The 18,286-nt window shown below is 46.3% G+C and overlaps 1 protein-coding gene across 10 annotated transcripts in view; it reads left to right on the top strand.

The window, feature by feature from the left end:
• Fgfr2 (fibroblast growth factor receptor 2) overlaps positions 1-18,286 on the top strand; it is a 102,740-nt gene that overhangs the window by 65,441 nt on the left and 19,013 nt on the right. For 4 of the 10 annotated variants that reach the window (XM_038349652.1, XM_038349634.1, XM_038349592.1 and 1 more), the window contains 4 exons: positions 2,375-2,577; positions 12,527-12,678; positions 15,724-15,845; positions 18,088-18,198. In XM_038349652.1, the coding sequence (XP_038205580.1) occupies positions 2,375-2,577; positions 12,527-12,678; positions 15,724-15,845; positions 18,088-18,198 (588 nt within the window). Of the gene's footprint in view, positions 1-264; positions 410-2,374; positions 2,578-12,526; positions 12,679-15,723; positions 15,846-18,087; positions 18,199-18,286 lie in introns of all 10 variants that reach the window. The other 6 variants (XM_038349662.1, XM_038349642.1, XM_038349600.1 and 3 more) reach the window with 3 other exon arrangements.

Here is an 18,286-nt window from a genome sequence, read left to right as displayed (position 1 = left end):
AAACAGTCAGAGAACTCTGTGGGCTCATTTTTCCATGTGTTCAATTGCATGCATGTCTAGGTGGTGACACGCCGGTGTGGTGACGGGCCTGCAGAGGTGAGCTGGCCAGTGTCTCTCGGTTGTGGGCTTTGTGGATGGGCTGCAGCCGGAATCTCCTGATGGCCGGTACCCCCTGGAGCCGCTGGTACGAGGCCTCTTGGTTCCAAGGCCCCCTCCACAATCATTCCTATGTCTAGCCTTTTTCTCGCTTCCTTTGTTTTCTAGGCTGCCGGTGTTAACACCACGGACAAAGAGATTGAGGTTCTCTATATTCGGAATGTAACTTTTGAGGATGCTGGGGAGTATACGTGCTTGGCGGGTAATTCTATTGGGATATCCTTTCACTCTGCATGGTTGACGGTTCTGCCAGGTACATACTGCTCTTTCTCTCCGTGGGTTTTTCTCTTTTCTTGGTTGATTGCTATAAAATTAACACAGCTTCTGTTCTTAGAAATAGCCCCCCTTTATCTACTGCATAAAGATGCAAAGAAAATAAATATTCAAAGTGACCCCCAGGGATAAGAAACCGCCTTAGATATTCATGTACAAGGAGATCTCATACTCGTATGTCGAGTCAAATTTCACCTTTAAAACCCAAAGGGATCTCGTAATTTTAGTGAATCCTTAAGCTGATGATTCAATGAGCTACTCCTAAGAAGGAAGTCAAAATTACTTGTGAAATTCAAAGTCATTTTTTTGCCCATTGCAAATGTCACTTTGCTAAAAATCCCCTGTGTGGTTTGATGCCTCTCAGTCCACCTTGCTTACATGTCATTTGAGTACAGCTAGATGTAGATCGGGGTGCCTGGGAAGCACCTCAGGATGCAGGTGTGCAGAAGCAGTGTGTTACCTTGGGAATCCGGTGGCTTGCTGCATGCCTCGCTAGGGTGGACTTTCAGTTTGCTTTGACTGCAGCGCATGCATAGGCCATCTCGGGCTTGATGTTATTTCTGCCTTCTAGAGAAATCAACATCAATGAAGCCCATTGCCGTCTAAGTCTCTAACCCATGCCTCTGTTCTAGTCTTAACTTTCTTGACGAGTGCTGCCCTCGCTCATGCATTGCCTCGCATTTCCTTTGGAAAACTGCACAGACCGTATATCACAGCTCATGACGCTTGTCTACTCCAGTTATTAATGCCTTGTTTCTAGAGGGCCATGCGTACTGCATGCTTGTTTTATGGCTTGTAAAAAAAAAGTAAATCGATCGTTTTATTTTGTGCTGTGCTGCTGAGAGTTTTGACTGTCTTTGCAGATAGTAGTTTTTTTTCTGATTAAAATATATAAGCTCTAAAATAATAACCATTGCACTCATCTTCCCTTTGGTCATGAATCTGCTTTGTGAGTATTTATTCTTGAAACAGAGATGCCTCTCCTGTTGAGCTTGCTTATACTTGCAATGCTGTGCTCTGTAAGTGCCCAGCTGGCACTTCTTAACCAATTTGCCTGATAGCACCGTTCCCTTAAGGAAATGCAGCTTGAGGATGATACTGTTTGGGAATACACTGCTTGTAGCTGGGCCATCTGAGGACCAAGGAGGGGCCGATATAGCTGACGAAAGAACGTGCTAAGTCAGTCACATCTCTACCCACATGCGGTGCTATGTTTCTTAAAGGTTCAGTAACAAGTTAAAGTAACTTGATATACAAACATCTTAGTGGTTATTAGGCATTATATATTATGCATTATATATGTGACTGTCTCATGGTTGATGCATCTGATTGTTTAATTGGATAATATTCTGGACAGTATGAAGGGACTCACCAAAATGTTTTGGGCCAGCCTATTAGATGGCTGTGAACCCCGTGTGGCGCTGTGGTCCTCTGGGGCCCCGTTGAGCCTTCCCTTGAAGTGGCCCCCTTAGGAACAGCAAAGCATCGTCCCCATCTCCTTAGAAACAAAGTGGACATGCTTCTTTTGAACAATTCTCAGTTTGGTTTATGTTTAGTGGCGACATCGCCAGAGCTTCCTGTGGTGGGGAACTGGGTGTCCTGCTCTGTCCAGGGGCCTCGTGGAATGTGGCCTTGTAACCTCCCATTACAATTTGGTATCAGCTATGCTGATCACTGATCACAGAAATGCCTTTTGAGGCTAGAGAAGGTGGCTATCTGGGCTGTGGTGATTAACTGAGGAGCCCTTGACTGTTAACATTTGGAGAGACCCAGGTGGGAGGCACACGGCTATTGTGCCCCTGAATATCCCTCTGCATTGACTTATTGATGGGGAAGCCCTTGTTGGCCTTTGGAGTGATTCCGTTAGCTTCGCTATGATGCATCCCTCCGGTATCCTAACTCTGTGGCCTACTCATTTGTTCCTATTCTGTGATCTGCAATCTAGCGCCGGTGAGAGAAAAGGAGATCACAGCTTCCCCAGATTACCTGGAAATAGCTATTTACTGCATAGGGGTCTTCTTGATTGCCTGCATGGTGGTGACAGTCATCTTGTGCCGAATGAAGACCACGACCAAGAAGCCGGACTTCAGCAGCCAGCCGGCTGTGCACAAACTGACCAAGCGCATCCCCCTGCGGAGACAGGTAACAGAAAGTAGATAAAGAGTTTGAAGAAACTTACTCCCCCTTACCACCCAGCCAGCTCCCGGATCTTTTCCTCCACCTTGATTTCCCCCTCTAACTTCTGTGAACCTTGGCACGCGGGCATAGCCTGTAACTGTGTGAGGGATCCATCAGCATTGGGAACTTATTGGTCACTGTGCTGCTCTGGGGTGGGTGGGCAGGTGCAAATCAGAGTTGCTCCGAGGGAGGGGCAGTTTCTGTAGAGGCCCTGTCCTGGGGTTGGTGGTAAGATTCAAGGACAGGAGTCTGTAGGAAGATCAGCAACTTCTGGGATACGTTGCCTCTTTGGGAGTCGGGCTTGGATATTCAGATGGCGCTTTCGCCATGGCAAGAAAGAGACTTTAGTTTTCTTTGCTTGTTTCAAGTAGAGATTAGAAACATACAGTCACAAAGTTCAGCTGAACTACTGCTTACATGAGAGTGGACTGCGATTTCTTCCAAACTGGGTTTGGGCTGAATCTGTCTGGTTTTTAAAATAATGTTGTACGCTTCTATTATTGCCTATAGGTTATAGGTGTGGCTAGGGATTCAGTGATAAGATTTTATGTATGCGCGCGCGCGCGCGCATGTGTGTGTGTGTGTTATAAACACGTGTGTTCAGGTGCCTGTGAAGGCCAGAAGAAGGTGTCAGATCCTCCAGTGCTGGAGTTGCAGGCAGCTGACGGCTTCCTGACATGAATCGTGGGAGTTGAACTCCGGTCCTCTAGAAGAGTAGGAAGCCCTCATTAACTACTGAGCCATTTCCCCAGATAAGATGATTGTTATATGGAACAGGGAGCAGGTTGCCTTTAACCCTGAGCTTGGTCTTTGATGGCTAGCTTTGGGGGAAGTGAGGCGAGATGGAACCTTCACTGTACCAGAAAACAAAGCCCTTCAAAAGTGGATGGGAAAAAGGAAATGTTTGACTTCTTCTCTGCTTGTTTGTGGAGGCTCAGAACCAGGGTGTGTAGATGCAAATCTTTCAGAAAGGATGTAGAACTTGATTCCGATAAGACTGTCATTCTGTTTCAGGTAGAAATTGAAATGGCCCTATACTGGCTGTGTTCTACCGTGCATCTTAGTAGAACCCGGAGATGTTTGTTAAGATTGCATTAAGACTAAGATTTGTTTAGTCCCTGAGATTCTTATTCAGTAGATCTTGACTGGATCTGGAAGCCTTCATTTTAAACACTTCCTCAGGCGACACGTTAAGAATCTCGGGGTTTGACCTAATTCTACCTTTCCTGGGCCTTCAACTAGCAAGGTCCTTTCTGTGGACAAGGTTCTAGAAGGAACTGGGAACCAGCTGGCCAGTAGTGGCTTTGACATAGGCCTGGCTGTTCTCAGCCCTGCTTCCCACTGCAGGCTGGGCAGGTCCTTGTCAACTTTGGGGCCTCATTCCCAACAGGTATTTCTTGCAGAGGCTTGAGGTAGAAGTGTGTATCAGATGCAGCCAATGACCAACTGTGTTGAGTGTGGGGATCAAAGAGGCCCTGTGGGTTCCTTCTGGCCCTTGAGAATACTATTGCTACTTTGAATGACACCACTGTCATTTGTGGGACTAGAGAAGCAAGATGGGGCTGAAGTCAGTTCCTTGCCCTGTGAGTTGCTGGGAGAGTTGGATCATAAGATAATTCTTACCTGACCAGGTACTTTAAGGCTTTAGGCTGAATAGCCACCCCTTCATAGCCTCTCCTCATCTCTTACCCCGATCATCCATCTTCCATGACATCTTCCGCATTGGAACTGTGGCACAGAGGGTTTAAATAAAGGGAGTGATGTCCCCATCTCCATTATTTGTTTTAATAATAGGGGGAGCAAGTGAAATCTGTAATGGTGTAGCGAGGACATTGGTCCATAATTAATTCATCGTTTTAAAAAAATGCATCTTGCCAGGCAGTGGTGGCGCACGCCTTTAATCCCAGCACTCGGGAGGCAGAGGCAGGAGGATCTCTGAGTTCGAGGCCAGCCTGGTCTACAAGAGCTAGTTCCAGGACAGGCTCTAGAAACTACAGGGAAACCCTGTCTCAAAAAACCAAAAAAAATGCATCTTTATTTATGTGCATGTATGTTTATATGTGTTTGTAGGAACTCTTGGGTTGCCAGGAGAAGGCATTGGATTTCTTGTAGCTAGAGTTACAGGTAGTTTCAAACTATCTGATGTGGGTGCTGGGACTAAAACTTGGGTCCTCTGCAAGAGCAGCACGTGCTCTTAATCACTGGGCTATCTCTCTAGTCCTCACCACTTTTAAAGAAAACTCTTCTTACTTTTTTTTTGTTGATGTAGTACGTGTGTGTGTGTGTGTGTGTGTGGTTTGCATGTGGGCCATGCGCATGGCATAGCGTGTCCATGGTGACCAGAGGACAACTTCCATGGGAGCCAGGGCCTTCCTCCACCAAGTGGTTCCAAGGAATGAAGCAGGTAGGGCTCTTGGGATTGAGCACAGTCACCTGAGAAGCCATCTTGCTGGCTCCAGCATCTTTTAAAGAAGAAGTTTCACATCGGCTGCCGTGTTCTTCCTGTCGCTTCCTGTGAAGAAGGCAGCTGCTCCTGAGGTCCCCTTGACACGCGTGCTCTCACCGTGTTTCCACTCTCATTGTCCATCTCCCCCGAGCCCGCCATTCTTCCAATGTTCCCTGTGCAACCAAAGGGGAACTTTGGGGTTCTTCTCATTTCCTTCCCCTCCCACTCATTGTCGTTTTACTAAATGCACAGCTTAAACCAGGCACCCAGTTCAGTGCATGGGCCCACAGCGGGGTTCTTGGGATGGGGTTGTAGCTGATGGAGCGTGTTTGCCTAGCCTGCCCAACCCCATCATCACCAATAATACTAATACTACTTACTAATACTACTAGTAATAGTAATACTCTTGATAATAAATCGAGCAGTTTTATGTCAGATAAAGCCTGCCCCTATGCCATTGACTGCAAGGTCCTTTTGAAATATTTCAGAGGGGGGGGGGGTCTCACGTTGTATAAGAAAAGTGTGTGGGTACCAGGCCCTCTGGATAAATAAGTCTCTGGGAGATAAGTGGGTTGAAGAGGTGTTGGTGGGCCCCAGCCTTTTCTAGAGTGTGCTCCTGCTCTTCCCAAAGCACAGCCCTCTGCAGAGAGGAGGAGATGTTTATCTTGTGTCTGGATAAAGAGGGTTTTGGGCTGTGGCTGGAGGGAAAAGTCCCACAAAGGCCTTGGAGATAGGTTAATGACAGAGTGCATACCACAGGGATGCCAAGCATGCCTTTTACCTGGCGACAGATGAGCCTATAATCAGATGTCTGGAGGACGGGTGCTCCCAGGCATTCAGAGGCTGTGCTTCGTTCTGTGTTGCCTGAGCTCCCATGTGATACAGCTTTGAGTCCACGTTTGATCCTCCTGGCCTTGATTCTTGACCTTCACGGCATGGAGACTCACAGGCTCTCTCCACGAGTTTCACCCTTGTCTTCGTTGCTATGTTTACTCATACTGCATGTGTGCACGCAGATGTGTAGGTGTGTGCAGATGTGTGCTGTGGCAAAAATGATAACCTTAGGTGTCATTCATCAGATGTGGTCCACCCCCTACCCCTTTTGGTTTTTTCAATGCAGAGTTTCTCACTCATTGGCCTGGAACTAGCCAAGTCGTCTAGGCTGTCTGGCCTGTGAGCTCCAGGGCCTGCTTTCTTTTTTTCTTTTCTTTTCTTTTTTTTTTTTTTTAAATGTAGGTCCTAGAGATTGCTCGCATGCCAAGGAAGGCTTTTTATCCTTTGAACCATCTCCTTCTCAGCCCTTCTTTCTCCTTCTTGATGTTTACTTCCCTGCCCAGCCTTGTTTAAAGCAGATATTTCACTTTATGTTATTTTTCTGAGGCAAAGATGTAGGGTTTTTTTTTGTTGTTGTTGTTGTTGTTTGTTTCAATATCAAATTCTTTATAGCCTCTTTAAAAGTAAACATTGATTTGGGGAGACTTTTTGTATACTTTGATTCTTAGAGAAAGAAAAGTAACTTTATAAGCAGGTAGGAAGCCTGTGGGATTTCCCTATAATGAGGATTTCTCCCTCCCTTCCAAGGTTAGGACTGAACATTTTGTGGGCACCCGCTCACTTGCCTCTTACTTCTTGGTACTTAGGGTGTTAAATGGCAGTAGCCAACCCAGAGAAGCACCTCGTGAGCCAATTGGACCATCAGTGGCCAATGAGAAAAGGTCTTTGTGTAGCCCTGAGTCCAAGGGGAGGGATTTGCCTTGTTACTTCCACAAGTCCCTTGTCAGGGAGTATGGGTGTAGAGGTGGAGAGAGGAAGCTTTGCTCAAGGCAGGGATGCTGTGTTTGTTGAGAAGGTTTCCCAGGGTGTGTCAGCTCTTCCTCTGAAGTTGGAAGCTTGCATAGGGCAAGTTGGAAAATCATCTGTTGGCTGGCCATGTACAGATGAATCCATAACCTACCCAGTCTCACAAGGGACCGTGGTGTCTGTTCCCAGCCTCAGCCACTGACATGGGCAGCTGAGAAAACTAGAGAACAATTTCATAATGCCTTTGAGGCATATGGTCATTAGGGCTGGGATGGAGGAACCCTTGATTCCAGAGCTGCTCTGGGGCAATGTATTCTTGGAGTATCCCAAACTCAGTGAAAGTCAGTCCTGACTTGCTCACTGCTGAGCAGCTCAACCATGACCTGGAATCTCCTTTGTGATGTATCAACCCAGTGCTGCAGTGTACTGGCTCTCGAAAACAGCTGGGTAACTGGATAGTTGTGGATGCCCCACATTGAGTCTGCTTATTCACAGGAATCTCCCACCTTCCTTGTCCCCCATTGAGCCTGGCCTTTCTCTCAGCCTCTGAAAGACATACTTCTCTGACCCAGACCTACCCTGGACTTTTGCTGATGAGGCCCAAGTGTAATAGAATTTCTGGGCTAAGTGTTTTGTTGTTGTAGCAGGCCATTCAAGCATCCACGTGTGGTTGGGACTGATTAAGGAGAAGTCTGAGTAACTACCTAACTTTTGTTATGGAAGGCAGGGGGAAATCCACCCCTAAAGGTCCCCTGAAGCTTGGTGTGATGCAGGCCTTCTGCTTGGCTGTAGGTAGAGATGTGTGGAGCTAGACTTACAGCAGAATTGTGTGCTCCCTGGGCTTCTGTTCTGATGCAGAAGGCTCCGCCCACTGCCTGGGAGTCGGAGGGTGTCTCCAGTAGGCTATGGTCCAAGGCTGTGTGTCAGTCCTCAGGAATAAAGACAAGCATGACATTCCTCACCACCTCACCTTTGCTTCTGCCTACTTTGTCGTCTGTGCGGTCCCCTCTGAATGTTCAGCTTAATCCACAGTAAAGAGATGCAGCTATTTCTTGGTGGCCCTTTAAAAAGAAATGGGGAGAAAACCCACTTCCTCCCTTAATCTCCCACATGTACTATGGAAATATATGAAAAGCACGTTGAGTTCAAAGCTTGATTTATGGCACGTGGTAAAGGGATCCCGCCATGTAAGGCAGCCGAGCTGGAGACTGGAAAGAGTGCTTGGCTTTTTAAAAGCCGCCTGCCAAGATTTGGGTGGGGGGGGGGGGACCGTTTACTGGAGTGCTAGCGTTTATTGTTTGTAAGTAACTTCTAACTATGGGATGGCTTTAAGCACGTTGAAGGGGAAGCTCCCAGATTGAAGTTTTCTAGGTTAAGGACCGAAGACTATCTGAGGAGGTAAGTTATAATTAAAAAAGGAAAGAAAAGAAATAAAATCAGCCATATGATGGTTCTGAGGAAACGAATGACTTTCAAGGTGGGAGGCGAGGCCTCGATTTGTAGGGAGGGAGCCCCTGAAACACAGGGTTCCTGGGGAACCCCCTGCCGGAGATGCTGCCAAGCCCTCCAGACAGGTTGAGTTTCTGAGGAAGGAGAATGAAGAGAAGGCCAGTTATACTTTATGGTTCCACAGGGGATTTTAACAGTACAGTAAAATGCATGAAGGTAAAATTAAGATATACCTCTGTAGACAGCGAGAGCAGGGAGAGCAGGTTCTGTGTGTTCAGACACTTTGGGTATTTTCTTACCCTTTCTCTCTCTTTGTGCTTTTTTTTTTTTTTTAAAAAGTATTTCCCAGGCTTGCGCATTGAATCTGAATCTGCACTTTATATTGAACAAAACTCCCCCACGTAAACACAGTTTTATACTTTAGTAGCTACGGCTACAGCAAAGACTGTCAAGGAAAATTTTTCTTCCATGTTATTTTTATTTTTTTTTCTGTTTTCCATTTTGAAAAATGTTCACATTAAAACCAGTGTGTGTGTGGGGGGGGGGTAAACTTGTGCCACAGGGCTCTGGTGTTCACTCCCACTGGGTCAGAGGTTCTGCATAGAGAAGTTACTGTCAGGCCAGATGGTAAATCTCTCCAGTTTGCCGTAGCCCCTCAGTCATGTTCACCAGCAGGACTGTGTTACCCCATAGCTTTCCTTCCTCCGCCTTAGGACTGTCCCCTAACTCCTACATCCTTTGCATTTCTTACTCACTGGGGCCCCAGGCCATCCAGGCTGGCAGCTGAGGGTCCCATCTCACGACTAAGATACGCAATTAAAGTGTATCCTGTCCAACATCAAAACAAGCCCACACAGCGAGGCACTATGAAAAGCTATGGCTGTCCCAGCTCAGCAGCAGCCGCTTAGCCTGCGCTGTCTTCCTGCTGTCCTGCTAGCTCTGTGAGCTGGGACTGAGACTGCCCGAGACTCACACGTCGGGTTATAACTGGAAGTCAGACCTGGGACTCTGACCGTAAGCACCCAGTGCCCTTGAGCAGGATGCAGCCCACCAGACCCAGGGTAGCTTGGCCTTGGATGGTCACTGGGTTTGCACACTGAAGAATGTGGAAACACCACACAGCAGCCTGGTGGTACAAGAGAGGGGCGAAGGCACAGAACTGACTATTTTCTGACTGAAGTCTGTTTTTTTTTCAAACCTCTGCCTTCCATTTTCATGCTTATTTTATTCCAAATGATATTTTGGTTAAAGAAAGAACTTCTACTACAACGCAAAAGAGACATAAGACCGTGGTAATAAAATCTCAATGATAGAGAGAGTTCTGGAATAAGACCTGTATCCTCCTCTGCTCTCAATTCTGGATCTCTCTCCTTAAAAGGTGACCACTGCTAGCCTTAGATATCCTTCCAGAAAATGCCTGTAGTGGCATCCCCAGGGTGAGCACTGACTCCCAGGGACAAGCCACAGAGGCTGCAATGTGCCACTGACTCTGAACATCAGCACCATTTAGCACTGTGGATCCCTGCGATTTCCCACTTAGTGTCTCCTCCTCACTGGTCCTAGCAATCCATGTGTACTCCATGGATCCTGACGGTCTCATTCTGGAACTTCAGGGTCCTGTGAGGCAGACCCAGCTGATAGTCCTGTGAAGAGCATCCTGGCTGCATGCAGTAGCTTCTGCTGGCTCTTTGCTCTCTGGGGCTGGTCTCTTTCTTTCCTGAGCTGATGCTTACTAATTTGTCTGTGACTTCTTGCCTCTGATCCTCTGGAGTGAATTTCTACTATAGTAAGTGATGATGTCTTTTTCTTGCCTGTTTGTGTGGAAGTACTACCAGAAAGATCTTCAAAATAATTAAATAAAAAATTACACACTCTTCGCAAGCGTAACCTATGACCCTGATTCAGAATAAGTCAGGTAGGTGCTTCCAGGGAAGGGCTGTAGGGCCAAGCCCATTCTAGAATCTTCTGAGTCCCTTTCCTGTGGATGAAGCTCGTGATACTTTTGTGGCCCAGTGGAAAGTAGACATAGTGATATTGTCAGAGAACTGGTTTCTGACACAGCCTGCAGATGGGACAGCCCACCACTGGAGGCTGGATGCCACGCAGACCGTGAAAGGGGTTGGGAGTCGTCGTCGTCCTCGTGCTCTGGGTGAGGCTCTTACTCAGTGGCTCCCACCTGGTGGCTTTAGTAGGGAGCCAAGGGAGTGGATTCTAGAGGAGCTCACATGTTCCCTAGCTCAACTCTTCCTGCTCACTTCTGTGTTTGCCTTTGAGGTTTGGGCCCTTGAGGGCATGGCTCTCTATTACACAATTATCAGTCCTGTGGTTCCTTCTTTTTCTAAAAAAAAAAAAAAAAAAATTCAATTTTTTGTCGTGCCGCAATGAGTAAAGGCCCTGTCTGCATAGTAAAATTTAGATTCTCCTAGGGGTTGGTTGAGATGGCTCAATGGGCAAAGGTGCTTGCTGCCAAGCCTGATGATTTGAGCTCAATTCCTGGAACTTATGTGGTAGAAAGAGAGAACTGGCTGTCAGAAGTTGTCCCCCGACCTCCACACAGATACGCAGGCAAACACACACACACAGATGAATTTTTTCATTTAAAAAAAATCACCTTTCCAATTCCACAATGACAAGTTCAGAAGGTTCAGAAACGTCTCCATGTATATTTTAAATGATAATAGGATTTCACACCAAAACTCAATCCTTGATTTTAATATTTCTTTTTTTTTTCTTTTCTTTTTCCTTTCCTTTCCTTCCCCCCCCCCCCTCCAGATAGGGTCTCTGGGCTTGAACTCACTATATGGCCAAGGATAACCTTGAACGTCATTGATTTTAATACCGCAGGCGCCTTTTTTTCACTTCTGTTGAGGGTGGCTGGGGTTTACGAAGAATGACAAATGGGCGTGACAAATGGGACAGTCCCAGGAACAACATAGGTCCTTGGGTTCCTCTGACGAGAGTCCAGGATCCACCTGCGAGAGTTCTTTTGGCTTCATCTTTGCCAGTGGGGTTGAGGAGGCGTTTGTGTGCTCAGCTGGGGATCCCCGGCCATGCCATGGACGGAAGCCAGGATGGCTTGGGGTGAGGCCTGGATGGTGCCTGTCTAACCTCATATTCCATGTGTCTTTGGCCAAACCCTCAGTCGTGGTCTAGAATGAAGCAGTACCCAGCAGCCCACAGTCAGACCAAGGCACAGCCTTCACATGGATTCTGCGTAAAATTTCTTTCTCAGGGATCAGTCAAGGGGAGACTGTGTTTAAGAGATAAACACTGTGTCTGGCCTAGGCTGATAGAGATCAAGGGAAATGAGAAAGTCACTTGGTGAAGCCCTGTGTGCTGCCAGGTGGGAGAGGATCCTTCCTACGGCGTCTTTCCCTCAACTCTTGGTCTCATGTGTTCACTGCCCTGCTTACTGAAGAAGCTAAAATGACAGGAGCCAGCCCATTTTCACTACATGGTCTGGGCATCATCAAGTTTCAGAAGGGGACAGATGAAGAATGACCTCCCAGTGCCTGGACCTTGGGTTTTCTCGAATGAAAGACCTTTGAGTTCCCAGAATGCCTTTCCCATGAGTTCCCAGAATGCCCTTCCCACACATACGCACCTCTCTTTCCTTGAGATACCCTTTTACATTCTGGAGGCAAAGGCAGCGGAGATCTCATCTGCCAAGTGCTTGTGAACCCCCGCTGCCGATTCAGTTTTGGATGTGTTTTTATTTTATGGTGCTGGAAATGGAACTTAGAACCTTGCACACGCCTTGGCCGGCACCCTGTACTTGGGCCCAGCCTTCGTGTTAGTGAATCTCAGGGGCACAGCATCAGTCTGTGGCCTGAACAGCACTAAGGAAATCTTCCTCATGCAGGGCTCTGAACGAAGAAAGGCCAAACGACAGTAATGAAGCCTGTGGGGTCTGTCTGCACATTCTTAAGTGGCTGTCTTTAAAAATTAAGATGAGAAGGAGAAATACCATGATTAAACTTCTGTAAATATTTTTTTGTGGGGAAACCCGATATTTCCTGTGACTTTTCATTTTGGTTCTCCCCCACCCCGTTTTTTGTTTTGTTTTGTTTTTTGGTTTTTTTTGTTTTGTTTTTTGTTTTTGTTTTTTGCCTGGTTCCTTCCCCTTTCTTTTTAAGAACCGATGCTCTGGCTGGGTCCCAGCTCACCTCCAGGCTTCCCAGGTAGAGCCAGAATTACATCTGCCTCTTTGCATTTTGTATCCAGGTTTCGGCTGAGTCTAGCTCCTCCATGAACTCCAACACCCCGCTGGTGAGGATAACCACTCGCCTGTCCTCCACGGCAGATACCCCGATGCTAGCAGGGGTCTCCGAGTATGAGTTGCCGGAGGATCCAAAGTGGGAGTTCCCCAGGGACAAGTGAGTACTTCTTCCGCGCAGGGCCCCAATGTACGCTCAGCGATAAATGGGGATATTGGGTTGACATTTTCTTTCCACGGCCTCTAGTTGCAAAGGTCTCACTCTGACATTGTCAACAGGAGTGAGATTGTGTTTCCAAATAACCAACTCCTAGGGGGGGGAAAAGAATTTTTAAGAAAAAAATTTTAATATTTCTTTTGCAGCAGAGCTACAAAGTCCTGCCTAGTAACCAAGCAAGATGGCATGGGGTTATCATTGTTGAAGTTTCTAGATAATTCAGACCTAGTCAGGTGGAACAACAGTGGAGCTGTACAGACTTTAAAACTTCTGGTGACTAGAAATTGCCATAGGGATCTGGGAGATTTTTTTTTCCTGTTGCTGTTGCTGTTTTGTTTCTGCTTTGCTTGTAGTAGTTATTAATGTGATATTGGGCTGAAAATTTTCAAGTCTGGCCCCTGATACCTGAGTTCTGTGATCTGCAATACTTTTGCTTTTTGGTTGATAGGGAGGTACCTAGTTATATGTCGAGGCACAGGTTGCCATGCAGGCTTGCACGGGCATTGCTGGGAGCTGTTTTGTCTTTTGTCCCAGCTGAATAACTTCGTGTAATTTGGCCTGTGTCTACGCTAGATTTGAATCCCAGTTCTGCCAGTCAGTGGATGGGCAGACCCAAGGGATTTGCTCAGTCCTCTGAATCTCTTGCCTATAAAATGAGGGTCACGGTCTACTCCTCTTGAGGCTGAGCACAATGCTGGTTGTTGGAATTTCTCATTTTCACTTGTGCCCTGGTAATCACAGCCCTTTGAACTGCAGACTTCAGCAAGATGGTGTGTTTAACAGAGCTGGTGGTGCAGATGGTGGGCCACCAGCCTCTGCCCTCTAGGTAGGGACCAACCCTGGCAGCTTCCTTCTTGTAGGAACAGAGTCTAGACAGCTTGAGAGTCGCAGAAGGTGGAAATAATTGGCTCTTTCTGCATCAGATACCCAGGAGTAAGCTCTCAGCTTGTTTGAAAACATCTAACTCACCTATCCTGACCTTTGCAGTGTCTTCCTGAGATTATTTGTGGTATATTTAACACACATACTGTGGTGTGTGTGTGTGTGTGTGTGTGTGTGTGTGTGTGTGTGTGTGTGTGTGTGTGTGTGTGTGTGAACAGAGATTCAGGAACACAAAGATAAAATGGCCAGTTCTAATTGGCAGGGGAAGGAAGCTTGGGTCTTTGAGTCACACAATTGCAGCACTTTGGTTCCCAATTTTGTTAGAGATCCTCACGTATATCTTAATCCAGGGCTAAATAGCTGTCTCCGCAGCCTTCAGTTTATGTCAATGGAAATAATTTCCAGCTTATTTGTATGCTGTGGTGAAAGGAGCATTCATTCCTTCCTTCATTCATCCAGGGAATGTTTATTGGACATTTTTACTGGTGAGGTACCAGAGAAAACACAAAGAATGGTTTCTTTACCTGCAGACTTTTGATGGAGAAAGAGATGTTGCTCTTGACCCCTGCCAGCCCCCTAGCTGTGTGTGATTACATAAATAGCTGGGTTCGTGTGCACATTCCTGTGTATACACGGCTGAATTGGAGAGTTGTGCTCATATGTTAAAAACTTGCAGCTTTCAGGTTGCGTCTGTAATTTTGGCCACCTGTGACAGCAGTCAACAGCGTGAGTCTGTGTTGTCCAGCAGCTCCCACTCGGGGGTACCTAAGTATGGAAAATCTGAGCACCGTGTACTTCCAAGCAGTGTTTAGCACAAATGTAGGTGGAGCAGATTTCCAATGAATGAAGGCTATTTAGAAGCGGTTTATTAGATTGGAGGCAGAAGTTACACAAAGAGAGGGTTGTTATGCATGTAGTAGCAGGGCAATAGGGCATAAATTAACCATTTTCCAACACAAATGTTTATTTTCTGCCAAAATGTTCAATTTAATTTTATTTCTGGACTGAAAGGGGATGCCCTTCAGCATGGCATGTGTTGGCCTCCATTTATTTTCTTTTTTGGAGCTTTTGAAAATATCGTGTGCTTACTGTAAATGTTGTGTTCTGAGGACGGCTCAATACTTGGCTGTACTGTGCTAATGTTAAAAAGGAAAAAAGCCCACTCAAACTGGAGAGCGATCTCTGTGGTAAAGAGCGGGTCCTGCTCTTATAAAGGACCAGAGTTCAGTTTCCAGCACCCATGATGGGCGACTCACAGCCTCCCATAGCTCTAGATCTGGGAGACCTGATATGTCTGAATTCCATGGGTGCCATCACCCAAATGTGCATACCTCTCCCCAGAAGCACACATACCCATACTAAAACATAATAATAAACAAATGAAGATTAAAAACCACACTCAAGAGTATTCCAGAGATTTCCCTGTGGAACACCTAAGACAATGTCAGGCTGTTTATCAGACACGCATAGAACTTTTGTGCTTAAAAATGGCATTTGTGCCCTTTTGCTTTCTATTTTTCTCCCTTGTTTTTATTTTGGGTAGTGATAAGAATTTCTAAACTTTTGTCAAAAGAAAAAAATATCCTGCCCATTTTCGAGAAGTTACCTTCAGTGGGAAACTACAGATGTTTTGAAATGAGCTGAAGATCCTACCCCATAGCATGGACAAGCAATGTAACCATAAAATCCCCTGCTGTTGCCTAACAGTCGTGTGAAAGCTGCCCCTTGACAGGGACCGCAAATAAGAGCAGCCTTTCACATTTTTTTTTCTTCCTCAGCTCCATTTTAAATCACAAATATTTAATTGGCTCAGGACCAAAGCTCCTCACAGTTGGCACGCAGCGAGGCTGACCACCTCGCTAGCAAGGACACCTTCCCTAAAGAAAAAGAAAACAAATCAAGAGCATAAATGTGAAATTTAATAGCTGCTCCGACAGTAATTGACGTTCTGGAAAAACGTCACTAAGAAAATACCCCGTGTGTGCATCAAAGCCTCATTGGTTCCATATGCATGCCTCTGGAAGATTTTTATATTTAGTTCTGGAATTTCCCTCCCTGTGCCCCTCAGCCAGACGCTCTGCACTAATCCCCTCTTTACACACTTAGGCTGACGCTGGGCAAACCCTTGGGGGAAGGTTGCTTCGGGCAAGTAGTCATGGCTGAAGCAGTGGGAATCGATAAAGACAAACCCAAGGAGGCCGTCACCGTGGCAGTGAAGATGCTGAAAGGTGAGTGGATGGATGGGAGGGCAGGGAGCACCGACCATGATGAACGGGAACTCTGCGATGATGTGGGGTCAGAGAACACATACTTGACCTGGAGGTTGAGGGGTTTTCAGGATAAATGAGCATCTGAGACAGAGGATTTACCTTGAGCTGTGTGCACTTAAAAGGCAGTTTATGAACAAGTGGTAGCTTGCTGGATCGAGTTGTTGTCTGACCGACTCTTAATAAGAAATCCTGATTGATTCTCCTCTCCTGTGTACTCGTGGGCTTAGAAAGTTTAGGGGTGTAGGTGGGACTTGATATGGTAAATTGGTACCCAGACTTTAACATACAAATGCGAGGTAAATATTGGAGTGGGAACAAGGGAGGGCCAGGAAACAGAAAGCCACCTTTTGTCAAAATGTGGATCCAAAGAGTCACTTAGAAGCCGAAAAGGAACAAAGAGGAATGGAGCTGATGCGGAATCTCAGGGACATGTAGATAATTCCAGCATACAAATGTCCTGTTTTCAGCTTGATGCCCGAGGAGCTTACATTACTTTTCACTGTTAACTTAGCCTTGCCTGGTGTTCTTTTATACGAAGAGCTAAAGGGAAAAGTCACGTTATAAATTCTGTTGTGGGCACCTCAGAAAGAAAGATTTCGTGCCCAGTGGTCCCCCGACTTGTAGGCAAGGGTCTGTCCTGAACGTGTAGGACGTTATACATGCTCAAGAGTTAGGCCGTTTCTTTCTTTAGCAGGATGTCTTACCACATCCCTCCCAGCTGAGAACATGCCTACAAGAAAGGGCCAGAACACCATTCGTTTTGTCTTGTTAGCTTTTGACCTGAGATTCCCAGGGAACTCTGGGATGGTCCTTGCTTTGAAGGTTGATACCAGGGGGAGATGGCAAGTATGTAGGTACCAGGCAAAGGCAGGGTAGGGAGGCCTAGGCATCATATTTTCTACAGGACTCCTGGTTTTGAGATCCCTGGGGCTGTTGCAGAAAGGAGGGTTTAGGGGTCGGCCTTTCTCTTCAAACAAGATTGTTCACCATCCTTCTTTTTCATCATGGTCAGAGGATATTAGCCCCAAAGCCTTCCTAGCATCCTTTTTGACAACCAGAGTGTGACCAAGGTCTAGGGAAAACAGCATGCTGATCCATGTGTCTGTAGGCTCCTCTGTTCCCACCTCCCTTCCCTCTTCCACGCCCCTGTTTTTTTTTTGTTGTTGTTGTTGTTGTTTTTGTTTGTTTGTTTTGGTTTTTCGAGACAGGGTTTCTCTGTGGCTTTGGAGCCTGTCCTGGAACTAACTCTTGTAGACCAGGCTGGTCTTGAACTCACAGAGATCCGCCTGCCTCTGCCTCCCGAGTGCTGGGATTAAAGGGCGTGCGCCACCACCGCCTGGCCACGCCCCTGTTTTTAAAGACACATTCAGCCTTTTTTTTCTTTTTAGCTCAGATACTTATTTTTCTTTCTGTATTGAATTAACTCAGTGGTAGAATACCTGATTGGCAGGCACATGACACTGTGTTTGAGTCCTAAAATTACAGAAAACAGAATGACAACAGAAGAATTAACTTAAAAGAGGGCACACTGGAAATGGTCTTATTCGAAACTCCCCGTGAGCCCGTGTGTGTTGGGCCTCTGCCATGCATATGCCATGCCTGTGAGATGTGACTTGTACTTCTCTTTGAAGGTAGTAATCAGGAGCTATTGGGAAGGCTTTTTGCTCACTCAGACTATTTCTGTATGCACACACAATTGCAGATCCACTTATGGGCTACTTCCTGGGCCTACCTTCGAAGAACCTAAAGGTTATATTTGGAATTGTTTCTCTGTAAAAACAAATTTTATAGTGATTCCCAATGTTTCTCCTACAGTTTGTTCCCCATCATTCTTGAAGTTGTTGGGGGAGGGCATTGGGAAGTTTGGTATATTCTAGAAGGTACCTTAGATACATCAGAGGATGAGGTTAGCTCACGATCAAGAACTTTGTTGCAAAAGATTTGACCTTAGTGTTGGGGGCCTAGTTTTGATCCCAATTCTTGCCCATGTGACCACTTTGATAGTGAGCATAACACTCCCCTGCCTCAGCTTTTATGTCTTCGCTGATTAGATGGAGAACTATTTCTGGTTCTAAAATTCAACTCCATGGTGTTCTAAGTAAGAACCCTTGAAGTCATCATGTTGATCATCTGATGGCTAAGAGTAACTAACATCCTGGGAGCTGGGAGAAACCAACTGATTTATGATTCACGTTCCTAGATGATGCCACAGAGAAGGACCTTTCTGATCTGGTGTCAGAGATGGAGATGATGAAGATGATTGGTAAACATAAGAATATCATCAACCTCCTGGGGGCCTGCACTCAAGATGGTAAGTAGGAGGAGGCCTTATCTAGAAACAACTGGGCTGTAGGGCTTCTGCTCTTAGGGTATCTTAAGGGCATCTATTGCCATCAAAC

This window comes from Arvicola amphibius, chromosome 1, assembly GCF_903992535.2.
Source record: "Arvicola amphibius chromosome 1, mArvAmp1.2, whole genome shotgun sequence".
NCBI classification, from domain to species: domain Eukaryota; kingdom Metazoa; phylum Chordata; class Mammalia; order Rodentia; family Cricetidae; genus Arvicola; species Arvicola amphibius.
Note: the sequence above shows the minus strand (reverse complement) of the source record. Positions and strands in the feature narration are given on the sequence as shown.